Source organism: Indicator indicator, chromosome 23 (genome assembly GCF_027791375.1).
Source record: "Indicator indicator isolate 239-I01 chromosome 23, UM_Iind_1.1, whole genome shotgun sequence".
NCBI lineage: Eukaryota > Metazoa > Chordata > Aves > Piciformes > Indicatoridae > Indicator > Indicator indicator.
In genome coordinates this window covers 7,384,354-7,395,874 of record NC_072032.1, presented here as the reverse complement: position 1 = coordinate 7,395,874, position 11,521 = coordinate 7,384,354, and the positions used below count along the sequence as shown (strand labels likewise).

Here is an 11,521-nt window from a genome sequence, read left to right as displayed (position 1 = left end):
GATTGCTGAAATGAAAGCTGGAATTTTGCTCCTTGCTTTTGCTCTAAGAGAGCTGAAGGTTCAGCAAGCTATTTTTCTTGACCTTTTAAAATGAATATTAAGAGATGTTGAAGTGTTTTGGTTATGAAGTTTTGTAAGCAGCACTTTAGAGTAAAACTGGTGTGAAGCGCACTGAGTGTTGCATCAAGGGAGGCATCTGTCTGAATTCTCAGTAGCTTTCTGTGTTATTAAAACTGTTCTCTACCTTTTTGTCTTAAAACAGCAGTGTAAGACTGGAAACATCTGGGCTGAATGGACTTTAGCATCAAAAGAAGTTCTCAACTCTTAACTCGTAAAATCAACTACATCAAAATGAAGCAGGTGCCGGAGATCCTTGGCAATGCCAATGGGAAGACTCAGAATTGTGAAGTGAATCGGGAGTGTTCTGTCTATTTGGGCAAAGCACAACTTTCTGCCACCCTACAAGATGGGGTCATGCAAAAATACAATGGCCATGAGGGTCTTCCATTTATTCCAGCTGACAAGTTGAAAGATCTCACCTCTCGTGTGTTCAATGGCGAGTCCGGGGCCCAAGATGCCAAGCTGCGCTTCGAACCCCAGGAAATAAAGGGAGTTGGGACACCACCCAACACGACTCCTATCAAAAATGGCTCTCCAGAAATCAAGCTGAAGATCACCAAAACCTACATGAATGGAAAGCCTCTCTTTGAATCTTCTATTTGTGGAGACAATGGTGCTGATGTGTCTCAGTCCGAGGAAAATGAACAAAAGCCAGCACACAAGGAGAGGAGAAGCAGAAAAAGAAGCATAAAATATGACTCCTTACTTGAGCAGGGTCTGGTTGAAGCAGCCTTAGTATCAAAGACTTCAAGCCCCACTGAAAAGAAGGTAGTACCTTGTTTTACATTTCTCCTTCTCTTAGCTTTGTAGTTTGTGCTGAGATCTCATTTGTTCATGTGCTAACCTTCATTTTGGGTGTTTCAGTTAATGATTGCCACAGACAGGTCAGACACACTCCCTTGTCTCAGTAGGGGACAGATGCGCTCTAGTTCTGTCCTTGTTCCTTGCCTGGGCTGGGAATACCCCCTGAATCCTGTTTCCATACAAGTGAAATAAATCTTGAGAGCAAATCAGGGCATGTGGTAGTATGGGAGGTATGAAACAGAAACTTCTTCCAGACAGGAAGCCAAGACCTAGTGGTGTGCACCTGGGCAAGGGAGCAAGGAGACTTCTGAATTTAGAGGTGACCTTTAACTGTTGGAGCACGAGATATTCTGGCTTCCTGTAAGAACCAGATATTTCAGGAGAAAAACAAACTACTTCTATAGTCCTGGTTCTGAATTAAAGAAAAATGGACACAGCTGTCAGTTGGCTGATAAGCAAGGCTTTTCACCTTCAGATTCTGGGAGCTGGAATGTTGTCCCTACCCTTATTTTTCATCTGGAAAGAGTTGCATTTCCTTGCTATAACCTAGGGAGTTGTATTCATTGAAAATAGCTAGATAATTTTGTTAAATGTTGTTAAGTCTTACGGTCATGCTTTTTGCTTCTTTTAAACATGGGCAGAAATGGAAATCTCACTTTTATTTTTTTGTTTTGCTTTCCCAAGCTGTAAATAAGAACACTTCTGGGAGGCCTTTTCCCCCTTTATTTAGTTGGTGTTGCTAGTCTCCATCTAAAGGAATGTGGTTTGCAATCATTTTGTCTTGGAGGAAGAAGCTTAGGTCACAGGGATGCTCTGTGTTTCTCAAAGTTTAATGCTGTAGAGCAATGGTAAGCGTTAATGAGGGCTTTGGGTAATGAACAGGTGCTGGTTTTGCAAACCTTAAACCTGAAATGGTGTTAGAATCACAGAGCAGATCAACCACCTGCTTGATCTCAGGCTTTGCAATATCCTAACCCTTGTCTTTCCAGAGCACTTGAAGCAGGGTCATGCTTCTGACTTATTTTTTCTTGCCTAGTGCACTTTAAAGCACAAAGGGCAAAAGGAAAAGTGTTTGAAGGTCACAAGATAATGTTTTATGATCTAACTCCTTGACTGTAAATGCCTGGGATCGAGAGAACTGGGGCTGTTCAGTCTTCAGAAGAGAGGGCTGAGAGGGGATCTTATCAATGTCTATAAATAACTGAGGGGTGGGTGTCAAGATGAAGGTGCCAGGCTCCTGTCAGTGGTTCCCAGTGATAGGACAAGGAACAATGGCTACAGGCTAGAACACAGGAGGTTCCACCTCAACTTGAGGAGAAACTGGAAGGGTGCTGGAGCCCTGGAACAGGCTTCCCAGAGAGGTTGTCTCCTTCTCTGGAGACTCTCAAAACCCACCTGGACGTGTTCCTGTCTGACCTGCCCTGGGTGATCCTGCTCTGGCAGGGGCATTGGACTCGATCTCTAGAGGTCTCTTCCAGCCCCTAACATTCTGTGAGTCTGTCTTTCAGGAAGGGTTTGCGACTCTGCACGTTTCAGATCAAGAAAGAAAAATGTAGCAGTAGGGAACATGCTGAAGGAGGTTTTTCAACTGTTTGTCCACATGGACACTATACATGTGTTCTCTGGTCACGGCTGTGGTGTCTTGATGTCAAAGATTCATAGAATGGTTTGGGTTGGAAGGGACCTTGAAGATTATCTAGTTCCAACCCCCTGCCATAGGCAGGGATGCCTTACACTATTACAGATTGCTCAAGGCCTCATATCCTGTTCTTGAATACCTCCAGGGAGTGGGTATCCAGCATGTGTCAGTGTTCTTTGGTTTCACACCCCTGCTCTGGCTGTTATTTTATCACCAACATCCAAAGCCTTAATGTTGATGCATCACACTGTGGTTTTCTGTAGCTGATTGTGGCTGCGAAGTGCAAGTTAGAGAAACAGACTTGGAGTAAAATCTGATTAATTTTGCACTTGGTAATCTCTTTATTGTAGGTTACAAGTAAGTGTAGAACCTGTTTGTCTGGTTTTATTTCTGGGCTGGTTTCTTTTTGTCCAGGCTCTTTCTCTTTTGATTGAGCAAAAATTGCCATGGTTCAAATGCTGCTTTTTGTGTAAGGTAATTATATCTCTGCTTGATGGACACAGCAGATTGCTATCTTGCTGAGGTGAGAGGCAGATCGTTTAACAAATGTTCCAGTGCTCAGTTGCTGGCTTGTCCTCTTGTTTGGGAATGTTTTGTTAAAGTCAGAGAAGGCTGTTTTAATCCTTATCTGTAGCCAGAGTGTGGCCAGCAGGACTAGAAAGGTGATTGCCTCCCTGTACTCAGCACTGGTCAGGCTACACCTTGAGCACTGGGTTCAGTTTTGGGCCCCTCACCCCAAGAAAAGCATTGAGGTGCTCGAGTGGGTCCAGAGAAGGGCAGTGGAGCTGGTGAACGGTCTGGAGAACAGGTCTGGTGAGGAGCACCTGAGGGAACTGGGATTGTTCACGGGATTAGGTTGGACATGAGAAGAAACTTCTTCCCTGGAAAGGTTCTCAAAGGCTGGAACAGGCTGCCCGGGGAGGTGGTTGAATCCCCATCTCTGGAGGTGTTTCAAAGAGGCAAAAATGTGGTGCTGAGTGCCACGGATTAGCACCAACCTTGGTAAAGTTAGAGAATGGTTGGACTGGATGCACTTAAAGGGCTTTTCTATCTTTTCTTCTATGATTCTATGATGTGCAAGACACCTTTTAGTTTGGAATGACTATGGTCTGCCAGCTATGAGTTGTAATTCTGTTGATAACCACCACCTTGCTCAGGCCTCCAAGAAGCAGTTGTGCTGCTTTCACTTTCCCAAGGTAAAGGAATGGAAGTGGCACAAGCTGTGGCTGTTTCCTCCCTCCTGTCCTGCCTTTCACCCTTCTTCCCCCACCCCTGGTATCTCTCCACCTGAGGACTTGACTTTACAATGTAGGCCTCTTCTGATAAGGCCAGGGTTAGCAACTTACCTGCCAAGGCACTACGCTGATAGTGGTGTGACACCACCTCCCAGTGTGCTCTGCAATTGGTGGTAGGTATCACATGTCAATGTTTGAGTCCATGCCAAACCCATGGGCACTTGATAGTGCAGCTCATGGGAGGGGCAGTGGACTGGTGGCTTTAGCACTAGATTCTGTGGTGGCTGGTTTTTGATTTGCTGCTTTTGTCACTTCCAGCTTCCAGTTAGGACTCTGAGAATCCTAGAATGGTTTGGGTTGGAAGGGACCTTCAAGATCATCCAGCTCCAACCCCCCTGCCATGGGCAGGGACACTTTCCACTAGCCCAGGTTGCTCAAGGCCCCATCCAACACGGCTTCCGGGGAAAGTGCATCCATAACTTCCTGGGCAGCCTGTTCTTTGAGGTCTTTCCTAGAGTTTTCTCACCTGGAGCTTTTTTTAGAAAGGCGACAATCCTGTCTGGAGGAGGATGGCAGAGGTTTACCTCAGCTACTGATGTGAAGCAATCCAACTCTGATCTCTAGAGCAACCCAGAGTTTCTGAATGGGAAATAAGCACACATATCTGCAACTCTTATGCTGGTGGTCCCAAAGGAGGGCTGTGCTCTCTAACCCCAAGACCAGCTCAGTCTGTGACACTGGCACACTTTAGCTTGTTCTGTGTAAGCTGGGTTTGGCCTGCAAGTGGCACTTTGCCCTTTGGCATGGTTTCCTGGCATGATTCCCCAGCATGGGTGCAGTAGCTCAGAAACGCAACAATGCTATGTCTGGGACAAACCTGAAAGTCCACACACTGCTCTGCTTGCTCTAGGGATTGCAGCTAAGGTGTAGGTGATCCAAAAGCTGTGCCCTCCACATAGGTTCCTCTCCAGTTTTGTTGTAGCCTTCTTTCAGTATGACAGCAGAAACTTGGCAAGTTGTGACTCTCTGCTTGGTGCAGCCTGTAATGGAGTGGTAGTGGAGTCACTGTCCCAGGAGGTGTTCAAGAAACGTGGACATGGCACTTCAGGGCATGGTTTAATGGCCATGGTGGTGTTAGGCTGATGGTTGGCCTCAATGATCTTGGAGGTCTTTTCCAACCAAAATGATTCTATGACTTCACAGCAGCTACACAGGGCCAGTTGTAAGTTCTTGGAGAAGTTCCACCAGTCCTTACATGTTTATATTATTTCATCTTCACAGAGGAAAACTCTTCTGGCCAGCTCCACTCTGATACCTGCAGAATGTTGGAGTGCCTGTCCCAGTCAATGGCAATTATTTCGACATCCACTAAGGGTGGAACAGAAGCAGTCTGAGGATCATCTGCTTTTTATGCTTCTGTGCTAACAAAATACAGGAATATGGGGACCACTGAGGGTGGGGATGTTGCTTTGATGCTTGCATCTAATTGGTAGAAATGAGCAGAAATTAAGAACTTGCCTGTGTAAGATTGGAGAGCTGTGCTGAACAAATGTTTGATTTTCCTGTTACAGCCAGATCCTCAGGTGACTTGGTTTAGTTTCAAAAGAAGCAAAAAGTTAAAAACAGAGTCAAATAAATGTGCGTTTTTCAGAAGGAGGATGTGCTTGATTGTTTTTCATCATCAGTTATTAGGAATTGCTCAGGGAGGTTGTGGATGCCCCCTCCTGGAGGACCAAGGCCAGGCTGGATGAGGCCTTGGGCAGCCTGATCTAGTGAGAGGTGTCCCTGCCTATGGCAGGGGGTTGGAACTAAATGATCTCTAAATTCCCTTCCAACCCAAACCGTTCTGGAATTCCATGAATTCTTGGTCATAAAATGCTGAGCTGTCATGGGAATCAGGATCTGTAGAGTGAAATGAACTTTGTTAATTGGCTGCCCTTGATGTATCAGATCCTTGACAGGCAAATGATAACAGACTGTGAGTGATGTCACCAGAATCCCAAAGGAGTAGGAGTAACCCTGAAAACCTCTTCTGGGTGATCCCTTCAGGAAGAAGACAAATATCTTGTTATGCTTTTTGGAAGGGTTTCTGAGCTACTGTTCTGCCTGAGCCATTAGTAAAGGATTCTGTTTAGCAGCACCTTGGAAACTCATTTGTGCTCAGCAGTTTCCAAGGAGCAGCTGGAGTTGTGAACCTGGAACCTTAAATTGTTTGTTCTTAACGCCTCATTGCAAAAGGATCTGAAAGAACTCCTTGTAGGTTGAGAAGCACCACAAAGTGTAGACAGCCTCAAGAGCAGCTTGGTTTTGGGGGCACTTGAGGAAGCTCTGAGTATTCTCAGAGTGGCTACTAAATTAATTACAGAAAGCTGAGGTATTTGTGCAGTGCTCTCCATAGCAGGCTTCTTGTTCTTGGATGGAGAAGGGGCTCAATTAAGCACTTTTAAATGGAATGTGTAAATACTTTTCCCCCCCCCCCCTCTCTTCATAAACACACTAGTGGGAGAATCCAAATCAAGTGTGTTGAAATGCTGACAAAAATGCCTGGTGAGAACAATTCTACCAAGCTGGATCAAGGACCCTTTTAATTAAGCACCTCAGCCTGGGGCTGAGGTTACCTAATGGAGAGCAGAGACATGGCAAACCATGGAGTGATGCTTGCTTTGAGAACATTTCAGCCCCCATCAGTTTGTGACTCACAGGTTTCTAGAGCTGATGACTTTGTGTTTAATAACTGTAGATGGCTAAATTCCTGGAATTCAGTTTCTTTTGGAGTCAGTGTCAGCTCTTAATGCCATGAATGCAGCAGAGCAGCTCTTTTTCCTTTCCAGTTTCCCACCTTCTTGTTTCACTTGATTCACATAATCCTAAAATGCAGGGATCATGAACAAACATCTGCCACTGATAGTTTGATAGACTTTTCACAAACCTGCTCAGGTTTTGATTTCAGCTTGAAGAGTCCTGTGTGGTGTTCCACATACAGAAGCCATTCATAGAATCCTGGAACAGTTTGGATTGGAAGAGATCTTCAAGACCATCTAGTTGTAGCCCCTCTGCTATGAGCAGGGACACCAGGTTGCTCAAGGCCCCATCCAGCCTGACTAAATTTCAACACTGCCAGGCTTGGAGCCTCCACAGCTTCTCTGGGCAGTGGAGAGAAACTTCTCTGTTTCAGTGCCTCACCACCCTCATGGGGACTTTTTGGGTTGTTTTCTGGTTTTGTTTGATTTGTTTGTTTGTTTTTCATTTAATTTTGGACACTAGGGGACATGCCAGATCATACGAAGTGATGGTGAGCAGGCCATCTTCTGGAAGAACTAACTTCCCTTTCTCTCAACAACAGATTGTGCTGTTACATAGTTGAGAGGTTAAGGATGCTTTGGGGTTTAGTTGGGATTTTAAGTCGACCAGATTTATTCTTTAAGACTTTAGATGTGGTGCTGAGGGCCATGGTTTAGCACCAACCTTGGTAGAGTTAGAGTGGTCGGATTGGATGATCTTAAGGGACTTTTCCAACCAAAATGATTCTGTGGTTCTGTTCCTACTCTGTTAGTCTTATGATTGATACTGTCATCTCAGCATCTCCTTTTTACATTCTGTTGGCCAGTACTGATTGGTGTGGCAAGGAATTTGTTCATTTTCACTGCTGTTCTGTGCAAGGTACTGTGAAGCTTTGCTGCTGCTCTGCTCAGTGTTCTCCTTAACCCCAGATAATGTCTGTCTGCCATGCGTAGCTGAGTAAGAGCTGCAGTTCAGGGTTATGTTACTTGGACTCATTTACAGGCAGATTTTTGGGAAATCAGTGATCTGTCCCAGATGTCATTTCTGGCCCCTAGTGCCCCCTTTTGTCAGGAAAGAAGGAAGCTTTAGTGTAACCCTCAGGCAAAGTAGCAAAAGCAAAATGTTTTGATCTGTATTGGAACAGTGCTATCAGCCTCCTTTACCAGTTCCCTCGTTCTGGAGGGGGTTTCATTCAGGGCACGTTAACTTCAGGACCTCCAAGAGAGCTCTTTGCTCACAGTAATTTTATCTTTGTCTATCACTATGGTACATTATCTTCCTATTATAAATAAAGAGGCCATCATCTGGACCCCACTCCAGCAGCTCCATGTCTTTCCTGTATTGAGGGTTCTATAGCTGGACACAGCACTCCAGGTGAGGTCTCAACAGAGCAGAGGGGCAGAATCACCTCTCCATCTGCTGGCTATGCTGCTTTTGATGCAGCCCAAGCTGCCACTGGCCTTTTAGGCTATGTGCCCAATGTTGGCTCATGTCCAGCTTCTCATCCACCAGCACCCCCAAATCCTTTTCTGCAGGGATGCTCTCAATCTCATCATTCCCCCAGCCTGGATTGATATGGAGAGTTGCCCTGAGCTAGGTGCAGGACCTTTCACTTTGTCTTACTGAACCTCATGAGATTCTCCTCCGCCCATGTCCCCAGCCCATCCAGGCCCCTCTGGATGGCACCCATCATGTCCTTCAGACTTATCAACCACACCACTCAGCTTGGTATCATCTGCACATGCAATATGGGCAGTAGACTAGAAGTGTGTCCTTCTGATTTAGCTTTCATTCTGTTATCCTACCTGAAATTCATGTGGGAATGACTCTGAAATAGCTGCTTCCCATGCCAAACCTCCCCAGGGCTCTACAGTTAGGGTATTCCAGACTTCTGTACCTTCTACACATATTTAGATACTGCATCAAAGGTTTTATGGGGGTGGATGAAGGTTAGAGAAGTTGGATATGCGTGGAAATCTTTTTCTAATACTCAATATCAAAGCAGGTTTCATTCTTTCTGATCGAGCCTTATCTCATTTAAGCTTCTGGAGTGTGGAACCTTTCAATAGCAAACCAGTAACTCAGAGTTTATGAGGTCATCTAAATGTAAATGCAGAAATTCAATAGAGCAGCTGAAAGAAACTCCTCTTCACATTTTCAAGTAAGATGGAGAGCTGGGAAGTGTTCCAGGACTTGCATCTTACTGGATCTATCTGTTAATGATCGGATCTGTTTCTCTTCAACTCTTCAAGCTGGAAAAAGATTGTGTCCTACTTTACTACAATACTGCGTGAAGTTTATTTCTGAACTACTTGCTCATCTAGTGTTTGTGTAAAGGAAGGTTGTGGGTTTGGGCAGATTTGTTTGAAAATGTAAAAGCATCTTAAAAAATATTCTCCTCCACTGAAGTCTTGCTAATGAGGGAGCCAAAAAAAAAAATTTAAATGTAACCAGAAACACAAATTTGAGGTTATATCTGGTTTTAAGTGAGCTGGGGGTTGTTTAGTCTGGGGGCAAGGAGGCTGAGGGATAACTTCTGGCTCTCTGCAGCTCCCTGAAAGGAGCTTGGAGCTGGGTTGGGTCTCTTCTTCCTGTTAGCAAGTGATAGGACAAGAGGAAATGGCCTCAAGTTGCACCAGGGCAGGTTTAGACTGACACTAGAAGAAAATTCTTCCCTGAAAGGATTCTCAAAGACTGGAACAGGCTGCCCAGGAGGGTGGCTGAATCTCCATGCCTGAAGGAGATTCAAAGAGGCAGAAATATGGTGCTGAGGGCCATGGTTTAGCACCAGTTAGAGAATGTTTGGACTGGATGATCTTAAAGGTCTTTGTCTGAAGACCATGTGTTGATTTGTCTTTTGTCAAATGAAATTGTTGAATTTTCCAGGAAGGGAGAGCATCTCTAGGAGCAAAATTGTGATGCTGTGTTTTCAAGGAAGATACACTGGAATTGTCTTTAGACATAGTTTGTTTGCTTGTTTATAGTGTCTTGAATTCTTGGTGAATTCAAGTGACTAAACAATGTTACAAAAATAATTCTTCTGTTGCTCCCTTTTCTCTGCAGACAAACCTAGTACCTCTCCTGAACCTCTGAAAGGAATGGAGTTTGTTTTGCAACCACTTCCCTAGTTCGTTCTCTTTCCTGCTGGAGATGCCAGAGGAGACAAAACATTTTCACTTTTATTTTTATTACACAAGTCTGTGACAGAAAACAGGAGTAGTGCTGGATGAAACCCAGCACAAGTAGATAGCAGGAGCTGAAGTATCTGTGGTTGTGGTCAGCAAGTGTTGCTATCTTCACAGTGAAGAGACATGGTTGAGTGCCTGAGTTTGCGTGCTCCAAGTATGATTCCAGACACATCTTCATAGAATTTCATTGTATGGTTTAGTTTGGAAGGGACCTTCAAGATCATTCAGTTCTAACCCCCTTCCATGGGCAGGGACACCTGCTAGACCGGATTGCTTGAGGCCTCATCCAGCCTGGCCTTGAACACCTCCAGGGAAGGGGCATCCACAACCTCCCTGAGCAACCTGTTCCAGTGTCTCACCACCCTCACTGTCAAGAATTTCTTTTAATGGCATTTAGTTTGTTTAGGGACCTGGATTATTTTGTTTTCATTTCTTTGTAAGGTTTTGTTTTGTTCTGGAGTCTAAGTGGATCTCCAGCCGTCTGTGTTTGTAGTGTGGCTGCCTATTGCAGTGCAGTCCAGTTGAATCCCTGTCCCTGGAGGTGTTTCAGGAGGCAGAGATGTGGTGCTGAGGAACATGGTTTAGCACCAGCCTTGGTAGGGTTAGAGAATTGTCAGACTTATCTTGGAAATCTTTTCTAGTCCAAACCATTCTATGCTTCTTGAAACTCACAAACTCTTACTGCTAGAACTGGAAGAGAAAAATATTTGCAGAAGGGTTGGGGAAGGGCTCATGACACGAATCCTCAGTGTGAAACAAGACAGCTGAAAGCTGTAGAGTTTGGGGCATTAAGTGGTTATTTCTGTAGTTCCTACTCAAACATGAAGGCCCTGTTTCAGTCTGGTCTAGTTTGAGGGGGGTGTTTCATCTTAAATCTAGGAACACATTTCTGTGTCCAGTGTTTAACTTGTCGAATTATATTCAGTACAGAGGGAGGTTGGCTCTTCCGTAGTTCCAGTGGTTTAAATCAAAGCAAACCTTCCTGATGTTCAAAATGATGACTTTAAAGCTTTTACTGCACATGAAATATAATTATTGCTTGTTAAGCAGTTTATTCTGGTCAACTATTTCTGATTTCCCTCCTTGTGTTAGCAAGCACTCTGTGGATTTACATCTAACGAGAATGTTTCAACAGAATACAAACTGTTTATTTTTGTGTGCTCTTTAGTAATCCCAGTGCATATCTGAAGAAACATGGTGATAGCTCTTTGGGGTTTTTTTCCCCTTTTTTGTTATCTCTTTAAGGTTCCTGCTAAGAGAGATCCAACTCAAAGCACAGTCAAAGAAGACAAAGTCCATCTGTTGAAGTATAACATAGGAGATCTCGTGTGGTCAAAAGTGTCTGGTTTTCCATGGTGGCCCTGTATGGTTTCTGCTGATCCTGTTCTCCATTCCTATACTAAACTAAAAGGTATGTCAGTGGTGCTGCAACCATGCAGATTTCCTCAGGTACATATGACTGTTATGTTGGGAAACCTCTGTTCTTCAGTTTATCTCCTCAGTTGTATCAGCAACTCAATCAGCTCCTTGTTGTCAAGAGGAAAATTAAAACCACATAAACCCTCCTCTTGAGCATGTAGCAAACAGAACACTTCCACAGTATCTTTTTAACTCTGAGCAGTCTCTGGAAGATATCAAAATTGAGATCTCTGAAACTGTGTGGAGTCTTACTAAAACAAAATTATCTGATGGTCTTTTCTATTGTTTTTCTGGAGATACTTAGACAAGTGATATGGGCTAAAAAACTTATTGAA

At 44.3% G+C, this 11,521-nt stretch overlaps 1 protein-coding gene across 1 annotated transcript in view; it reads left to right on the top strand.

The window, feature by feature from the left end:
* The first annotated feature begins 291 nt into the window (after positions 1 to 291).
* NSD2 (nuclear receptor binding SET domain protein 2) overlaps positions 292 to 11,521 on the top strand; it is a 58,236-nt gene continuing 47,006 nt past the window's right edge. Inside the window, exons 1-2 of the mRNA XM_054391503.1 lie at positions 292 to 888; positions 11,013 to 11,178. Coding sequence (XP_054247478.1) covers positions 292 to 888; positions 11,013 to 11,178 — 763 coding nt within the window. The remainder of the gene's footprint in view (positions 889 to 11,012; positions 11,179 to 11,521) is intronic.